The sequence below is a fragment of the Mauremys reevesii genome, linkage group 5 (genome assembly GCF_016161935.1).
Source record: "Mauremys reevesii isolate NIE-2019 linkage group 5, ASM1616193v1, whole genome shotgun sequence".
Taxonomy (NCBI): Eukaryota; Metazoa; Chordata; order Testudines; family Geoemydidae; genus Mauremys; species Mauremys reevesii.
This window is the reverse complement of record NC_052627.1, coordinates 35173654-35193857: the sequence shown is the minus strand read 5'-3', so window position 1 is coordinate 35193857 and position 20204 is coordinate 35173654. Positions and strand designations below refer to the sequence as shown.

Sequence of the window (20204 nt, the reverse complement as noted above, 5' to 3'; positions counted from 1 at the left end):
AATTGAAATGAGCTAATTCTTCTTGACACGGTTAAAAATAAACAGCAGTGTGGGAAGACAGGTACCTAAAGCATATCTCAGTACTGTGCATCCATATTTACTTTCTGTTCTGTCATTTTCAATATGTGTAGGCATCATGCTGAAGAACATTAAGGTGGTGATGAGCTGAACTTCTGTGGCTCTCTTTTTCCATTTGTTTTCCCCTGGAAAAATATATCAGCTTTCTGATCAATCCTGAGAGGGCATATACAACATATTGGTCTGCATAAGCTACAGTATTTAACTATGTCAACTTTATGTTCAAACCACTAGTGCCCCCAAAACAGTGTTTCCTCTTAATTATAGAACATTTGATTGTAAAAAGCCCAAAATATGAAAACATAATATAGTATTATAGCTTTCTCATTAACAAAAACTACGGTGAAGTTTGCAACCCAGCTTCTGTTATAAACCTGTGTTTTCATTCACTCATAACAGAAGTCACTGAAAAAGAATTTCTACAACTTGCATGAATGCAAGATTTGTCACTATCTTCATGTCTTTTGACATTTGTACTTATGGGGGTTTATGGGAGGATTCAGAGGGTAGAATAGGGGCTACATCAAGACAGAGCTTGCAGGTGGTATGACAGCTGGGAGGAGCTAGATCTATGGTAGATAAAGGCAGTGATGAATTGGATGGGCCAAGACATTTGTTTAAATGCTCTCCTTCGCCCTGCCCTATCATGGGTTAGGCAGGATTCATAATTTGTGGCTGCTTCTGAAGTGAATAATAAGGTATCCAGAGTTAACAAATTGTGATTCTTGATCCAATTGCCACCTTGAATGTTTTTGTTTTTGTTGTAAAAGGCCACTCATGAACCTTGACACTTCCTAATACTTTGCTTTTTGCCCATTCCTTCCAGCTTTCTTTCCATTACTCCAATCCAACTTTCAGCACTGGTAGGCTTGCACTGTTAGTGGCTTGAACCGCTTATCTAGAGCAACAATTGCTGCCTCTCCTCTGTGTCTGACTTCCCATTCTTGCATTCCTTTAGTGTTTTTCAGACTTCCTCTTGCTAGTATCACACAGAGCCCTGCCAAACAGGCACTTTTTGATGCACAGCAACAAACAAGGCACATCCGATCCAAATTCTTGTCTGATAATGAGGAGACAGAGTATCCAAGACAAGAGGGCAAGATCCTTGAGGTGTTCTAAAATATACCCCAAATAATTCAGCTGCTCAGTGAACCGCATAGCTGCTCCTTTACAGATATCACAAATATTTTCCGGTTCAGTTTCCACTTTTCAATTTATGTCAGATATAAAGGAGATAAAATATTTTCCGTCGGATGTATTGCTATCAGCGTAGCCAGTAAGTGTCCAATTGAAAATAAAAGCATCTTGGTATTTCAAATTATCCACAAATAGTTGGAAAGTGTACATAATTTTTCACACACATGGTTCTAGTGATTTGTTAAATCTCTGGTCAGTTCTTCATTACGGATGCTCCTGTACATATCCGTCTCTACTTATAGCTATTCCAAATTCTAAGTCCAGACAGCTTGGGTATACCTAGAACCTTTTTTTTTTTTTTAAGCTGGCCTACAGAGTAAAAACTGCCTAAAAGGGAACACTACTACCTGAATTTCAGGAATATTTCATTCAGGATTGTTCTGTAATAATGGGAATTGATTATATTAACACAGGGTTGAATCTTGTCAGCTTTGTACATTAAATCATTAAAAAAAAAAGATAAGCACTGCACTATATTCAGTCTGCAATATATTCAGATTTGTGACTCTATGAACAGGGACTGAGTACTCCTCATACAGGCCTCTATTTGTATTTTCATTTGGGTTTAGATGTTTGGATTTGTACAGTAACAATCTATATGCTAAATTAACCCCTGCTGAAATATGTTCTTGAATCAGATCCAAAGGAGGGCTAAGCAAAGAATGACAAAGAATGCATGGGAAAACATAGGAAAGGACCAAAAATGTGTAAGCTACAGTATATCTACTACTATATAAATAATGTTTTGCAAATCAGGCTTATGAGGTCGTAGGAGATCACATATTGATTCTTAATATGAATTAGTTTGAAAGTGGCCCCTTTCACAGATTACAAGCCACACACATCACATATATAAAAAGAGATATATGGGATACTATCCTTAGATATATAAACACATGTCCCAACCATGAGCTAGCTCATCCCATTATTTACAGGTACATTATGGGCTTAATAAACCAACTTCCTCTAAAATTTCAAGGAAGTCAAGTAAATTACTCAGAGTGGCTTGCTGAGCATCAACCCCTTTGCTCTCACCTGTTTTCTTACACAAGCCTGAAGTTATGGTGCAAGTTGAAAAGTGTGTGTGTTTATGTAAATGAGGGGCAGCGATAAAGGTTCGCAAGCAACGTTGCATCACACTGTCCAAACCCAGTGTGATCTGCTGACTAAAATAATATATCTCTGAGCTTTCCTAGCCTCACAGCTAGAGGTTATCTCAGCAGCATCCTGAGCAACTGTAGTTGCTGTTGTCCAGGGTCATTTCCAACCAGGACTGACATGTCTCTACATTTATACTGCTGGCTCTGCTCTACATATCTCTGGAAAGGTTTAAATGGCAAGAAAACACAGTTCTCCTGCTGAACTATATACAGGATGCTCTAGTGTAGTCACCAGCCACTGATGTAATTTATGCATATTAAACCGGAGACTCCTGAGAAAGCAGCACTTCACCCAAACACACAGCAGCAGTGCTGTGGCCTCATCTGACTTCTGCTTCCGCAAAGATACATATTGGTCAGGGTCATTCTCTTTGTTATTCCTAAACAACAACAGAAGGGCAAGAACACATACAGACAGGGCAAAAATGGCCAAGTGGTGCTACTGACCCTATAGCCATCTGACCTACCTTACCTAGAATACAAAGGAGTTGAGTAAGTTTCTGTTAAAACAACTCAAAGTTTGTGCGCAGCTTAGGCAGAACAGAACAATGCAAGCAACTTAGCAAAAAGGCTGAGTGAAACAAGCAGAAGCAAGGACTTCTTGCACAGTTCTGAGTGTCCAACCCAAGAAAGTACTTGAGCAACACTAAAAACAAAAAGTAGAAAAACTCAGATATTGTCTCTAAATAAGGCAATCTAGCCCTAGAGTTCTAGGATTCCTCCCCCTCCTCCCTTTTTGTTGTTGTTGAGGCATAGAACTATTCTAGTTTTAAAAATGTGATTATACTAAACAGTTATATTCATTGAAATTTGAAATAGCTAATGCAACAGAAAGTGATTACAAAACAGAGCTATAATTTCTCTGTACTGAGGTCTGTTTTCAGAAAGACTATTTATGGTTCCTAGCATACCACCAAGGTATTGTTTTTCTTAGTTGCTCACATATAGGACATCCTAGTTTGCTGCTCTAATTACACTGCTACCTGCCACATTGTATCCAAAGTCCCTATCCAATGCTGCTTTTGAGAGTTCATCTTATTTAATGCAACAATCCTGAAAAAGCATGGTCACCTTGCCTACTTCCCTTTTTTCCTAACCAAAGCTTTAAAATACATTGATGGTGCTAAAAAAGTGAAGCACATACGTGGTATAAGACTGTTGGCTTGCTTTAATTTCTGCCAGTGATATGAGTAGCTGGCTGACATCCACTATTTCTAGACTGATTTTCAGAGGGGATACTGCAATACACAGGACCTTATGATTTCAGGCATAGGTTCCATAATCACATGGATAGATAGAATAATCATCACTCAGTGAAATTATTGCATACTGTTGCCACACAAATTAAACTTTCTCCTGATAAGCCTGTAGTCATTCTTCCTGCTGGGGTTTTAGAAATGAGGCATTCTTGTGGTCTGGAAGATTTATCATTTAATCAATTCAAGTAACTGTGATAAGAGTGCATTACGGACTCAAGTCCATCAACTATTATTACAAGAGCTGTGGAAGCGCCCATAAAAGCCTCATAGATAGAATGTGTCATACCCACGAGTTAACAAAGGATGGGTGTTTAAGATGATGGAAGACATGTTACTGAAGCAGAAAGGCAAGCAGGGAATAACTGATTTAGTCATTAGTAACATTGTCTATTATGCTCATTTCACAATGATGATATCAATGTCGCCATTACAGCATGTGACTGCAATCAATTACAAAGCAAACCTAATGAACAAGTTAAGTTTGGACCTAATCCTATGCTTGAACGGAAAATGACAGGAGAAAAAGAATAGATTAATATTACCTCCTGCAACACCTATTAGTGCTGAACAAAGGCTCCAGCTAAGTACTAGCTGGAGATGTTATCATTCAGAGAAAATAGATCCAACCATCCCAGTTAGAGCTGTCATGATTAACTTTTAGGAATCATTAGGAAAGGGATAGATAAGATAGAAAATATCATAATGCCTCTACGTAAATTCATAGTACGCCCACATCTTAAATACTGCATGCAGATCTGCTTGCTCCATCTCAAAAAAGATATACTGGAATTGGAAAAAGTACAGAGAAGGACAACAAAAATAAATAGATGTATGGAACAGCTTCCATGTGCGGAGCGATTAAAAAGACTGGGACTTTTCAGCTTGGAAAAGAGACGATTAAGGGTGGATCTGATAGCGGTCTATACAATCTCGAAAAGTGTGGAGAAAGAGAATAAGTAAGTGTTATTTACTTCTTCACATAAAGCAAGAACTAGGGGTCACTCAATGAAATTAATAGTCAGCAAGCTTAAAACAAACAAAAGGAAGTACTTCTTCACACAACGCACAGTCAGTCAACCCTTGGAACTCTTTCCCAGGTGATTTTGTGAAGGCCAAAACTATAACAGGGATCAAAAAAAGAACTAGATAAGTTCATGGAGGATAGGTCCATCAGTGGCTATTAGCCAGGATAGACAGGGATGCAAAGACATTATCTGAGTGTCCCTAGCCTTTGTTTGCCAGAAGCTGGGAGTAGATGACAGGGGATGGATCACTCGATTGCATGTTCTGTTCATTCCCTCTGAAGCACCTGGCATTGGCCACTATCAGAAGACAGAATACTGGGCGAGATGGACCCAGTAGGGCTGTTCTTATGACTAGAACTGTACAGAACTACAAAATTTCACTTTGCAAGAAAACTAATGTACACATGAGTATTTTCTAATTTTTATTTATCTATCTTTCCCAGCCAGCAAAATAACAAAAATAGTTACTGCATGGCACTAATACACTATGCAGAAGAACATTAGGAGCCTGATTTTCAGAGGTGATCAGAACCTACAGCTCCTTGTGTTTAACAATAAATGGAAGACAGATGTCGCTAAATTATATAACTGAATGCAAAAGTTAATCATAATTATTGAAACAAGAAAAAGACGAAAAGAGGGATTAAAGAAAAATGCAGCAGGACCAGAACGTGATAAAGCTAGTGCAATGCAATTTCTCGTTTGATCAAAGGTGATTTTTTGCCATTTCTACCAGCAAACAGCAAAATTCCATCCACTCACAAAATATTGCACTTTTATTTATTTGTCAGTTTCACAAAGCACTGTTGCCCATATTTACAGCAATAAGAATGATTGGCGACTATGTGAAAACTTCCATCATCATAAAAGGTGTTTTTGTGAAAAATTTGAGACAGTAATGAAAAATGCTTCACAAAATTTGACTCCAAGAGTTTCAAAAATAGGTGCCTACATTTAGGCTCCTAAATCCTTATTGATGCACCAGGATCGCTGGCCTGATCTTTATAACTGGTAATCACTCAGCAGTTCCAGTTAAATTAACTTATTTAGATGATTAATATGGATTTCAGGAACCTAACTTTAGGCACCCAGGTATGAAATCTTAACCTTAAATCTATCCCCCGTTGAGCACATGAATACGTGGATTTCAACCTGCTATTAGGATTTTGTTTCAAGGTCAAATCCAGAAGCAAAAAGGATCTAATTTTCCAGTTCTAGTCCAGATGCAGCCAAAATCTCACTATTACTCGACAGTATTTTGTATAGGAACAATTTGCTGTGTACTTCTCCTTCCCAAGCCTAGCAGAGATATTGCATCAGGTTCCACTGCTTACCCCTCTTCCTCCCTCCCAGCTATCTCATCAAGAGGCCTTCAGTGCTACTTGTCTTCCTAGTGTTTAGCGTGACTTCGGCAGACTCAGCAGCATCATTCCCACCTCCAACTACTAGACTGTAGTGGCTCCCCATCTGTGTTGCTCCCACATCTTTTGCCTCTGCTCAGTAGCTGCTTCTATTCTCTTAGCCTCACATATCAAAGCAGAGGTCTGCCAGTCCAGTGGTCTACTTATTGTCCCCTAGCTCATCACAATAGCCTAAAACAAGCTTCCCTGGCCCAAATAACTTCTCCATGGGACTAGATCCCTGTGGCAGGAGATAGAAACTGAACTATCCCACCATGAACCCTTTCTGATTAAGGAAGTGGGGTTGTAATAATTGGGCCTACAAATTTACCCTAACTGTGAGCTTAACAGTACTGAGTAAGTTAAAAAGATGTCACAATAACCTATAATCACCAATGTTGATAGGAAAAGGTGCAAAAGCAAGACAAAGACTGAATTAGTCCACATAAAAAGTCCTACTGATACAACTCAATGGTTGTGTTAAGATCATGCCTGGTAAATAAGAAAAACGTGGAACCAGAAATCTGTGAACCAAAATTGTTGTGTTGGACATTAGCCCTAATTGGTGGACAAACAATGAGAGGATGGACTATTCTACCCATCACTTCTCTAAAAAACATTACGGAGAGAAAAACTGGCTACTGGAATGAGCTTCACCGTCATGGCTGCCACCTCCAGTGTCTCCTGGTACCTTCTTTGTCCTAATCCCAAGAGATGTCCTGACCAGACTGGGACAGAAAGAGGCACTCAAATAAAATCACCACCTCTACTGGCTCCAGCTAAATCCCAACCACCGCCTGGGATGTGAGACTGTCAATCCCACGCAGTCTTTACACCCCTGCCCTATATGTCTATTTCCTTCCCCACCTTATTTCTTCTCTTTCCTATCTCTCTCCTTTTGCCTTCTGCTTAATGAGAGTCTGGCCTAGCTGGCCCAAATAATATACATTACTGTGAGCCCATGACCAAAAACAGACAGCTAAATGCAATGCCCTAAACAGCCCGATGCTGGTGTAAGTTTGCTAGGTCTCGGAATGGCTAATGTGGGTTCTGCCTTTGTTTTTCTAGCTGGGAGTTTGCAAGTCAGAGTCAACATCAAAGACAGAATTTGCATTTTCTATCTTTGCTCTTCTTTTTTCTCATTCTTTTGTGTGTTCATCTTGTTTTGTCTTTTAGAAAATTGGATTGGACTTTAACACCACCACCAATGACAGCTCCAGTCCATTTCTATTAACACTTCCCCCCCAAATGGAGTTATTAGCATCTTTAATAATATCTAAAAACTGTTGGACAAAAGGGGGGGCTCTTTCTAAAAACTCTTTCCAGATAAAGGGAAAGGTAACAAGGGATGTTATTAAAATCAAAACCTTATTTAATACTTTACATTTGAAATGCGTTAACTTTTTCCTCCTTTCCTGTATCTTTAATAAAAGGTTAAAAGAAAAAGACTTCTAATGGTGTGTTTGCCATTGTACTAATCAGGCAGAAGTCTCTGTATACCAAACCCTGAACCCTAATGCAACAATAACTAGGTTATATTAATACATTTGGCCCATATATTCCATCAAAATTAATAAAACAGTGGATCCCTCTCTCCTGCATAACTATTGGAGGGCCCCTGGGGAAGCTGAAGATAATAAAAAATAAGATACTTAAGTGATTAGTTGTTAAAATTGCCTTATTGACCTTGCCAGGACCCTTCACAATCTAGGAAATATAATTACAGGATATAACTATACTTTAAACAAAAATCAAAGCCAAATCTCAAACCTATTCCATATTTAGACATAAAGTAAGCCAAAATCTTAACTACAAATCAAATCCAAATGTATAATCCTATTCCTAGAAACTAATTTTTTCAAGTAAAATTAAAATTTCATCTTTTGTCGTCTCAGGCCTTGTCCACATATAAAAGTTGCAGCAATTTAATCTGCTTTAGAAACTGATTTAGTTTAATCGGTGCAGTTGATTCCTTAGTGATGATTCAACTGTTATATATAGAGCAGTGCTCAGTTGAAGATGAACCTGCAAAAATTCTGACAGCTATGTGCATGCAATGACAATAAGTGAGTATCTTTACAAATGCGAGTAGTCCCTTTGACTTCAATGGCAATACTCAGATGCATAAAGGTATTCACGTGCTTAAGTGTCCGCAGGATCAAAGGCTGAACTGTGAAATTACAGAAGATAAAATGGAATTTATCAGATGCTAACAGTTTACTCGATACTAATAACTTGTAGTTGTTGATACATTTATTGACTGAAATGTTGATGATCTGTGAAGAATGTGGGAGATATCTGTATTATTTTTTATGACTATTGTATGTATCCCCAGTCAAATATGGTTAATTCCAGCTGGAGATCTCCAGTTGTACCAGGAACCATTCAATGAGTAATCAAATTAATGGTGCTCAGATGGACTATTCAGCGAACCCATTGCTGAAAGTCTTCCTCCAGCCCAACTGCAAAGGTGCATGAACAAGATGGACTAGGTTCAGGGGTCCCAGTCTTTTGAAATGAATAAAAGACTGCCTGAGAACTCAAGGAAGAGACACTCATTGGGGATCAGACTAAGAGGCAAAAGCTGGAGGGGTGCAGTCTGTCTCACTGATCCCCGGTGCTGGGGGGGCTACTTCACCTTGCAAGGAAAGGCTAAGGGTTAGGTAAAAATAGTATTCATATAGGCCTTTTGTTTTAATGTTTCTTTCTTCTGTTTGTGTATGTTCCTATGGATAAATAATTCTTTGTTTTGAACAAGCTGTTCCCCATCACTGCACTTTCATACTGGCTCCCTGGAGTGAAGTATATAACAGGAGCCAAAATCCAGCTGGACCGGAGGTCACAGTTAATAACACAGGGGGTACTGTGTCCTGGTCACCCAGTCTAAGAGTAAAGATGAACTGTGGGATTTCAATCTAAATAGTGTGGGTTTAAGCCTTTCATTTGGAAAGATGCCCGTGGGGAGACAGAGGTGAAAGGTACATCTTGCCCTGACTTGTAACAGGAGCATTTACAAATTTTTAGGTGAGGCCTACCCCTGAAATTTAGTCATTGTGACTGAAACTATTTAGATAAAATCCAAAATATATCATTTATTGGACCCAAAGATAGTTTTGCTCTTTCGGCACTCCCATCTCTTTGCAAAACTTCAGTGGGACTAGGATTTCACCCTTAGATCACTGGAGGGAGGGAGGGTGCGTGATTAATTCCTTATGGGATGAATAGGCAGGTTCGTCTCCCATAATCTCCCAATCCCTTGGGATCCAGTGCAGCAAAGGGCTACCTGTGCAGAAGACAAAGAACCGTCTTCCTGCTGCTCCAGGGATTCCCTTTCATTCCCTGATATAGTGCTGTACTGGAGCTGCACTTCCTCAATCCACCACTGCTCTCCAGACCTCCAAGCACACACGTACGCTCCAAGCACACACACATACGCTCCAAGCACACACACATACGCTCACACATGAAGCAGAAAGGCTTCGCAGAATTATATGTTCAGTGGCTTGCCTGTGGGTCTGGTGTAGAAAGAATGCACAAACTCCTAGTCCCACTCCAGTCTACATATTTAAAACGTAATAAACATTTGCTGCAAAGTTTAGACCTAGAATGCTCCTAAGTTCTGGGCTGGTGATATCAGAGGTTTGGGTTGGGTTGGGCTTGCTTATCCCTAAACGGTAACTACCATCAAGTACCAATCAATGATAGGAGACAAATCAAGTGGAAGCTAAGAAAAGTGAACTATGCTGAAATGCAAGATTTTTTTGTTCTTGTTACAGAGTAACAGTTGTGGTAGACTGTACCCCTACGTTCACCACTATTACAAGACTATGATACATTTTATACAAAGTATGCCTTGTGAGGTATCATTTGAAAATTCAACATTATTCAATATTCCTGGTGCCCAGGCATCATGGGCCCATAGAACTAGCCGCCCATGAAGAGAACTATAAGAAATGAGAAGCCCCAAAACCCTCCTCCCTTTCTTTCTGCTCACATCATCGACACCTGAAGGAACACTGAACTGGGGGAGGGATCCTGACTGAAAGAGTTCAGCTAGTGAAAGCAGGTGGTGAAAAAAACCTTTCCTTTGAATTAATTTAGCTTGATAAGTTAGGTATTAGTTTGCATGTTACCTTTTATTTCTTTGTGTAACCAGTTCTGACTTTTATGCCTCATTTTAAGTGATTACAAGCAATCTTTCTGTAGTTAATAAACTTGTTTTATTGTTTTTATCTAAACCAGTGTGTTTGGATTGACCTCCATTTGAGATAATAGGGTTTGTGCATATCATTTTCTATTAATGAAGTGACAAACTTTGCAAGTTTGCAGATGACACTAAACTGGGAGGAGTGATAGATATGCTGGAGGGTAGGGATAGGATACAGAGGGACCTAGACAAATTAGAGGACTGGGCCAAAAGAAATCTGATGAGGTTCAACAAGGACAAGTACAGAGTCCTGCACTTAAGACAGAAGAATACAATGCTCTGCTACAGACTAGGGACTGAATGGCTAGGCAGCAGTTCTGCAGAACAGGACCTAGGGGTTACAGTGGACAAGAAGCTGGATACGAGTCGACAGTGTGCTGTTGTTGCCAAGACGACCTAACAGCATTTTGGGATGTATCAGTAGGGGCATTGCCAGCAGGGACATGATCATTCCCCTCTATTCGACATTGGTGAGGCCTTATCTGGAGTACTGTGTCCAGTTTTCGGCCCCACACTACAAGAAGGATGTGGAAAAATTGGAAAGAGTCCAGCAGAGGGCAACAAAAATGATTAGGGGACTGGAGCACATGACTTATGAAAAGAGGCTGAGGGAACTGGGATTGTTTAGTCTGCAGAAGAGAAGAATGAGGGGGGATTTGATAACTGCTTTTAACTACCTGAAAGGGGGTTCCAAAGAGGATGGATCTAGACTGTTCTCAGTGGTGGCAGATGACAAAACAAGGAGTAATGGTCTGAAATTGCAGTGGGGGAAGTTTAGGTTGGATATTAGGAAAGACATTTTCACTAGGAGGGTAGTGAAACACTGGAATGGGTTACCTAGGGAGGTGGTGGAATCTCCTTCCTTAGAGGTTTTTAAGGTCAGGCTTGACAAAGCCCTGGCTGGGATGATTTATTTGGGGATTGGTCCTGCTTTGAGCAGGGGATTGGACTAGATGGCCTCCTGAGGTCTCTTCCAACCCTGATAGTTTCATAGAATCATAGACTTTCTATGAGCTTGTACTGCACAGAAGGAAAGACCTGCGCAGTACAAGACACACATTTCTGGGGACAAGTTTGGAACTGGGAATTTGCTGGTGTCACTCTGCAATATAATTCAAAAGTGGCTGTCTAGAAGCACTCATCTCATTCAATTGGGAGTGATTTTGCATGCTAGAGGCTGTGTGTGAACAGGCCAGGAGTGGGTGTTCTCACAGCTAAGAAGTGTGAAAGGCACCCCAAGTTGGAGGATTGAGAGGACACAGCTGTTCATCTGTCCAGATTGTACCTTGGGGAATGTCACAATAGTATAAGGATGTATGGCTTTGAAACAGCTCATCTTAAAGAGCAATTCAACATTGCAGCAAGGAAAACTTGAACAGGTTTGCATGGGAAGACATTATAAAACCACGAAGCCACTGTCCATAAGACATTATACATGGAGCTTTTGCTCCTGCAATAATTGCTGGCAGCTTTTCTGAGCTTCTAGAACTGCATATCACTTACTAGGCAAAGAAGTCAGGGAAACCACTATGAAGACAGATGGGAAGGCTGTAGGCAGTGAAACTTCAGTGAATCACTGATTTTTCCCCCCTTTCATCCTGCTGATCACTGCTTAAAATATTGTTAGGTGGATTCTGGTTTGGGTACTGTACTCTTTTAAACCCTGAATATAGGACAAAACCTCCAGTCAATTCCCTTTGCTTGGCAAGTAAGCAAATAAATACACAGACAGAGATAGGAAAAAAAATATCAATGGAGACAGCCTATTTTGAAATGGATAATTATTATTAGTTATAATTTCTATTACAGTAGTGCCTAGGGATCCCCATTGTGATTGGGCCCCATTGTGTTAGGTGCTGTACAAACAGTCCCTACCCAAAGAGCTTGCAATCTAATAGGGAAATAATCTATTATACCCATTTTATAGATTTGGAACTGAGGCACAAGACATTTAGGCCCTGATCCTGCAAGATACAACATATAAGCAGACCTTGTCATTTGGGCCCTGCACAAGCGCAGGGGTCAGCCCAAACATTGTAATTTGCAAAATTAGGCCCACAGTCATGCAGGGAGCCTGCAGCAGAGCTGTGCACCAAACTCAGCTCTCCTGCGGACCAGCCAGAGTCTTTACAAGACCAACTTATACAGACCATATAGATTAAGTTTATATATACAAAAAAGTTCAAGGAATCCACCTGAATAGGTGATGGGTGAACATCTCTTATTTTCTTGTGTATTAAAAGAAGAAGAGGTCAAAAGGAATTTGTTTGATTGACAATTGATTTTACAATACCCGAAAATAGGATAAACAATTGTAATTATATGAAATATTCAACCTCTAATACTATCAAATGCTGCTAGTTAATAAATGTGACACAGACTGTTGTGAAATGAGGTGATGATACATATCCTCCATATCATCTACCCTGTGCTGGTGAATGTCAGGTTAGAGGGGAACTAAAGGTAGCACTGAACCCAGCTCCCTGGTATCAGGGTTGGCTGGCACTGCCCCAGTTCTCGGAGTAACCTAATGGCTGCTCTATCTTATGCTAGTTGCCAATAGTCTCAATAGGCCAGTTGAGCTGCTAGGGATCAGCTGGATGCAGCAGTGTCCAAGCCACTTCCTCTGCCCTAAGTCATACCCCTGCGCCACTGGAGGAATCCCCAGAATGGCCATAACAGCCAGATTTAGGTCTGTTTTGAATTAGTGAAATTGCACAAATCAGTTTCAACCAAACCATCTGCCCCTGTGTACACCATGAGTAGTGCTACGTGCCAATAAAAACTATTTAATATTAGTGTGTGTGTGTGTGTACACAAACGGAGAGAGAGCGCACAGCATTGAGTGCACAGAATTGTTGTCAGTCTCAGCAGACAGACCAAGGATTGAATGGCCCTGGAACTGAATCACCATCTCTTGCATAGAAGGCATACCTCCAGAGAAGTGTTGATGCAGTTTCTGTGCTACCATTAAGCTAAATACTGAGGTATTTACTTAGTTTTTATTCAATCATTCCTCAGACAAGCTTCCATGGACTTGACTGAGTTTTTCCAGAGTGAAAGCAGCAGAGTCCTGTGGCATCTTATAGACTAACAGACGTTTAGGAGCATGAGCTTTCGTGGGTGAATACCCACTTCGTCGGATGCATATAGTGGAAATCTCCAGGGGCAGGTATATATGTGCAAGCAAAAAGCAGGCTAGAGATAACGAGGTTAGTTCAATCAGGGAGGATGAAGCCCTCTTCTAGCAGTGGAGGTGTGAAAACCAAGGGAGGAAAAACTGGTTTTTCCAGAGTAAGAGCTCAGTTAAACACTGAGTAAACCCCTCCAGTTTGGCACAGACTTTTAAAAAGAATGGTGTTTGAGATATTTTGTAAAGGTTGGCTGGGTAGAACAGGGAAGGCCATACACTACCACTGCTTGTGTTATCTGTGGTCTCTGTATTAGATCCTTCAGTCTCCGTTTCTATCTATCCAGCACCTTTCATAAGCAGTCAGATTTACTTTAAAGGAAAATATTAAGTCAAGTAATAGGAGCTGAATTAGGCCAAGGCTGAGCACTTTTGAAAGCCTCACAGTAAGGGTAAGTCCGGACTACCCGCCGTATTGGCGTGTAGCGATCGATTTATTGGGGATCGATATATCGTGTCTCATCTAGACGTGATATATCGATCCCCCAAACGCGCTCCCGTCGACTCCGCAATTCCATCGGAGCGAGTGGCGGTAGCGGAGTTGACGGGGGAGCCGTGGACGTTGATCCCGTGCCGTGAGGACGGAAGGTAAGTCGGAATAAGATACTTCGACTTCAGCTACGGTATTCCCATAGCTGAAGTTGCATATCTTACATCGACACCCCCCCTAGTGTAGACCAGGCCTACGGGTATGTCTACACAGGAATTAGACACCCGCAGCTGGCCCATGCCAGCTAGCTCAGGCTCACAGGGCTCTGGCTGCGGGGTTGTTTAATTGCAGTGTAGACGTTCCACCTTGAGCTCCAGCTCGAGCCCTGGGACCATTCCAACCCACAGTGTCCTAGAGCCCGGGCATCTACATCACAATTAAACAGTCCCACACCCTGAGCCCTGCTGTAGCCTGATCTATAGATTATGAATAAAAATTCTCAGTTATCACTTTGAGGGTTGACAGTTTCTTGTCCCAAGATCAGGCCCAAAATTATTAAAATTAGTATGTAGTTGGGAACCCCAACATGCACAGATGTACACTCACACTATAGGAACTGTTTTATATTTACAAATAATTTAATAATACATTTAGTAAAGTCACACACACACTAACTCACTAAGGTAGATAGAGATAATACAGAAAGTACATCAGAACATCCATACTCTCACCATCCCCTGCAGAACAGCCTGAAATGTTATCCATTATCTTACTTATCACCACCACATTCTTCATCTTCCCCAGTGGCTATCATTCTGGCTCCTCCCAAGGGCTACATCTCTCTCCCCTAGTGCCCTGGGATGCCACTTTTGTAACACGTTACACTGACGTTACCATGTCTAATGGACATTCAATAGAGATATCTCCCCTCTTCCTTATTTGTATTTCCGCCCCTTATCAATGTTAAGGTGTCCTTCTTCTATGGGTTAGTGTATTTATGATTTTAGCCCATTATCCTATATGCCAATCTGTTGCCATGGCACTCTTGCAGTTGGATGTCTCATCCAAAACCTTCCAGAAACTGGTGTCAATTCATGTTCTGTGGTTGGCTGATGTCATTATGGACAAAATTCCCCCCTACCCTCCAGTTACCCAAAACTTAAGAGTTACCTAAGTTTATCTATGAGAAAGTTCTTAGGCCTCAAGCCTCATGCTAACCACTGAAGTCAATAACTTACAGGACACAAGACTGTAGGTTCCTTGCATTACTGCTGAATATAATAAAGTGGACTATAAGGCAAAGCAGTGAATATAATAGAGGTAAGCTGGCCCACTAGGCTACGCTGCAAGTCTAAATTAACTGGCATGGGCCAGCCATGGGTTTTTAATTCTAGTGTCGACATAACTAAATGATCCTAAGATTCTTAGGGTATGCCCCTAAGTTTAAATTGCACCACAGTTCCAAGTTAGAAAGGAAACCTCCAGAAGTGGAACATCTACCACAGAGGGGCTGATCCTACACCCACTGATTTCAACGGGAGCACAGTTAGGCCTTGTCTACACTATAGGGGAAATTCGATCTAAGCTACACAATTTGAGTTATGTGGATAGCATAACTCAAAATCGACATAGCTTAGACCGATTTACCATGGGGTCCACACTACACAATGCCAACAGGACTCGCATCGACTCCCCCTACTCTTCTCGATCCAGTGGAGTACAGGAGTTGATGGGAGAACAATCTGTGGGTGATTTAGTCAGTCTTCACTAGACCCGCTAAATCGACCACTGATGCATCAATCCCCCAGTAAATATAGACAAGTCCTCAGACGCTTAGTTAGATGATCTCCTTTGTACTTCTAACCTCAGAATTCCCGTTCTGGAGCTACATGGCACAGCAACTCTGAAGGGTGAATAGGTGGACTGTAAACAACCATCTCTGCTTCCATGTTTACTTAAACACGTTATATTTGGCAGCACGTTTCCAGTAGCTGAAGACTCATTTCCTGATATCAGCATGCAATCTGGCAGTTAATGCAGATTTCCCAGTGAAAGTCATAGCATGGCTTGAGCACAACATATTAAAGGTCTGAAGTATTAAAATAGGTTTCAGAGTAGCAGCCGTGTTAGTCTGTATCCGCAAAAAGAATAGGAGTACTTGTGGCACCTTAGAGACTAACAAATTTATTTCAGCATAAGCTTTCGTGAGCTACAGCTCACTTCTTCGGATGCATAGAATGGAACACACAGACAGGAGATATTTATACATACAGAGAACATGAAAAGGTGGACGTATGCATACCAACAGGAAGAGTCTAATCAATTGAGATGAGCTATCATCAGCAGGAGAAAAAAAACTTTTGAAGTGATAATTGAGATGACCCATAGAAGGTGTGAGGAGAACTTAACATAGGAAATAGATTCAATTAGTGTAATGACCCAACCATTCCCAGTCTCTGTTTAAACCTAAGTTAATTGTATCTAATTTGCATATTAATTCGAGTTCAGTAGTCTCTCTTTGGAGTCTGTTTTTGAAGTTTTTTTGTTGCAAAATTGCCACCTTCAAGTCTGTCACTGAGTGGTTAGAGAGGTTGAAGTGTTCTCCCACTGGTTTTTGAATGTTATGATTCCTGATGTCAGATTTGTGTCCATTTATTCTTTTGCATAGAGACTGTCCGGTTTGGCCATGTACAATCTATTTCCCTATGTTAAGCTCTCCTCACACCTTCTATGGGTCATCTCAATTATCACTTCAAAAGTTTTTTTTCTCCTGCTGATGATAACTCATCTCAATTGATTAGACTCTTCCTGTTGGTATGCATACGTCCACCTTTTCATGTTCTCTGTATGTATAAATATCTCCTGTCTGTTAGTATTAAAATACGACTGCTATGTCCATATGACTATACGATAGAGTTAAGACTCAGACACAAAACAAAGAAGTTGTGAGATATGGTTGCCAGAACAGTGACAGCACCTTTAACTCAGCCACACTGGCATTGATTCTCTCCCTATATGTCCCATGTCTAAGTCCTTTTACCCTGGGAAGTTCTCTTTACAAACAAATAGCAATAATCACTGCATGAATTGGGCACAAAATATTTATAGCCATCTGCAGAATTAGCTTATTATTGACATAAATAGTCACATTGTCCAGTGGATTAAGAAGCAAATAAATGACAATCCTTATCCAGATATGCAGGAACCTGAAGATCCCTTGCTTATGTGCTATAACACATACTGTTTCATTAAGAAATGCCACTGCCTTATTTTAATCTATTCACTTAATGCAAATTTAAGAACTTTCACTCACAAAAACATCTCTCTAGCTTACACAAACAAATGTGTGCAACTTCCTTTGGGAAGCTATCATTTTAATTTGTTTTAAAGGAAGTCTTCTTTTCTCATGGCAGATCAGATAAAAACAACTGCCTTTGATTGTCTATCTGAAAGTTATGTCACCCTTATATTATTAGCGTCTCTACTCAGTGGAGTAGATCGTTCTGCTGCCACGATCCACAAAATAAAAGCAACACCAGTGGCTCACCAGTAGACCCCAGATAGCAGCAATTATTCTTAGTAGCTAGCTAAACAAACAAACAAAAAACATGCCAGTAAATTGTAAGGAAACAGACACTGAAGTCAGGAAAGAATGAGCCCATCCATTGCTACTGAAGAAAATCAATCATGAATACGACCACATATTACTATGTTCCAGAGGAATCTATCTAGATGCCAATATGGCCCTCATCACCAGAGTATCTGAATGCCACGCAGTTATGGATAAATTAATTTATCCTTATCACAACCCCAGTGGGGAAGTGAGGCACACGGACAGAGTAAATGACTGGACCAAGGTCACACAGGGTCTCTGTGGTTGAGACAGAAATCAAACCTATGTCTGTTGAGCCACAGGCCAGTGTCCTATCCATTAGACCACTATGACCCTTCCTCCCCCACCAAAAAAAATCCCTCCCCCAAAAGTCTGAAAATCTGCAATAGGAAAACATTTATTCCGTACCACTAATTTGGTGTGGAGTTCAGCCCTGTGAGTATGAGCAAAAAGATAAATCACCCATGTTTATGTTTATTACCGTATATATACTCTAAATATTCCTACTACATACCCAAGTAATTTCCCTTAGAATCTCAGCACCTCTCAGAGCAGCCAGTTCCAAAATCTTGAGTATTCTATGTACTGTATGTCTTCTAGTCATCATAAAAATCATGAGGCATGTGACAACCACATTTTTACAGGGATCAGAATGCCCTGCTAAGCAGCTGCACATTTGCCCAGTTGGACAATGCTTGGCATGTGATCCAGAGCCAGTGCTGACCGTGTGGGAACATCAGTCTGGCTCTATTTATCTTTTCTAGTCCAGTTTCAGCATAGGCAGAGCTCAAGTCACGCCTCCAGTTCTCTCCTTTAGACATCTTCTAGCCACCTGAGCCACTAGGCGGACTACCCTCTCTTAGAAGGCCCACCTACCTTCATTCCTTAGTTCTTGATCCTCTTCTCATGGTGGAAAGAAAGGAAAGAAATCTTATAGTGGTTTCTCTTCCTGTGGTCTGCAATATAAGAAAGCGAAGAATCATCCCTGGCATGGCCTTCCTATCCTAAATAGCTCTCCCAGTCTGATAAACTCTGCCCTCCTCTCCCCAAATCAGAGCCACCCCCCAAAAACCAGCCTTTTTCTAACAACACATACCTCTGACATGAGAACCATCTTTCATCCACCTCTCCATGATGGTCTGGATACCCTGCACTACCTATTCTGTACTGTATCCCAGGATTGTAAAAGCCTAGAGATCATCTTGCTCCATGTCAACTCTGAACACACCAACTGCAGGATCCACTATGGTCTCATCCACATATATACCTTACACACCATTGCAAAATGGGACCAAATAATCCCTGTGCCTGATATAGGCCAGAAGCACGTAGAGACCACGACAATGCATGTATATTGTAGAACAAAAGGTCCTGCTGCTGTAACTCAAATCCACACAGAGAAGGAAAAAGATGCAATGATTGTTGCATTTTGACTGTTCTCATTTTGCACATCATGTAAGGCTTTCACTTGGAATAACTTTTTGAACAATTACAATTGAGGTGAAAATATATTTTCATGGCCCTAGTGTACATGAAATGTTTAAGATCCTTTGAATGTAAGCGAGTTCCTTCATTTGCTGATTATCTCCATGAGTTCTGTGTCACAGGATATTTTTCTTTCACATTCTGTATAGATTAGGACTCAGCCATTAAGTTTGGATCCTGCTCTGAAGTCACTCAAGTTTCAGGCTTGTTCAGATATAGGGTTCTGGCTTCAGTCTCACTCTAGTATGGACCAATCTGTTCCAGTGAGCCAGTGCCAGGGCTTTACAAACCCTGCTATGGATGACCTCTTGAGAGCCAGAAGAGAAATGTGAGGGATTTTCTCATTTACTAGCCAGTATTTTATAGGAACTAAGAACTGCCATGCTGGGTCAGACCAGCATCTCCATCTAACCCAGTATCCTGTTTCCAACAGTGACCAGTACCAGAGTTTCAGGAAGAGTGTACATAACAGAGCAGTTGGAGTGATCCACCCCTGTCATCCTCTCCTAGCTTCTGGCTGTCAGAGATTTAGGGTCCCCTCCCGCCCCAAGCATTGGGTTTCAGCCCTGGCCATCTTGGCTAATAGCCACTGATGGACCTATCCTCTAAGCACTCATCTAGTTCTTTTTTAACCCAATTATACTTTTGGTCTTCACAACGTTCCACAGCAATGAGTTCCACAGGTTAATTGTGTGTTATATGGAAACAGTACTTCCTCTTGTTTGTATTAAAGCTGCTGTCTATTAATTTCATCAGGTGACCCCTGGTTTTTGTATTGTTAGGAAATGGTGAACAGCACTTCTCTATTTGCTTTTCCCGCCCATTCACGATGTTATAGACCTCTTTTATTTCCCCCTTAGTCATCTCTTTTCCAAGCAGAACAGCCCTAATCATTTTAGTCTCTCCACATATGAAAGCCATTCCTTACCCGTGATCATCTTTGCTGCCCTTCTCTGAATCTTTTACAATTCCACTATATCTTTTTTGAGACCGGGCAATCAAGACACAGTATTCAAGGTGTGGGAACAGCATAGATTTACATAGCGACATAATTTTTGTCTTGTTTTCTATCCCTTTCCCATTCGTAACCTTTTTGACTGCCACTGCACATTGAGCTAAAGTTTTCACAGAACTACCCACAGTAACTCCAAGCTCTGAGT

The 20204-nt window shown here is 40.8% G+C and overlaps 1 protein-coding gene across 20 annotated transcripts in view; it reads right to left on the bottom strand.

Moving 5' to 3' along the window:
- The window catches only part of EMCN (endomucin), a 184628-nt gene that overhangs the window by 111737 nt on the left and 52687 nt on the right, over positions 1–20204 (bottom strand). For 18 of the 20 annotated variants that reach the window (XM_039542624.1, XM_039542623.1, XM_039542609.1 and 15 more), the window contains one exon: positions 18436–18515. The exons of the other annotated variants lie outside the window; for them this stretch is intronic. Coding sequence is in view for 11 of the 18 variants with exons in the window: in XM_039542609.1 (XP_039398543.1) it covers positions 18436–18441 (6 nt within the window). In the remaining 7 variants the exon portion in view is untranslated. The remainder of the gene's footprint in view (positions 1–18435; positions 18516–20204) is intronic. 20 annotated transcript variants of the gene reach the window in all.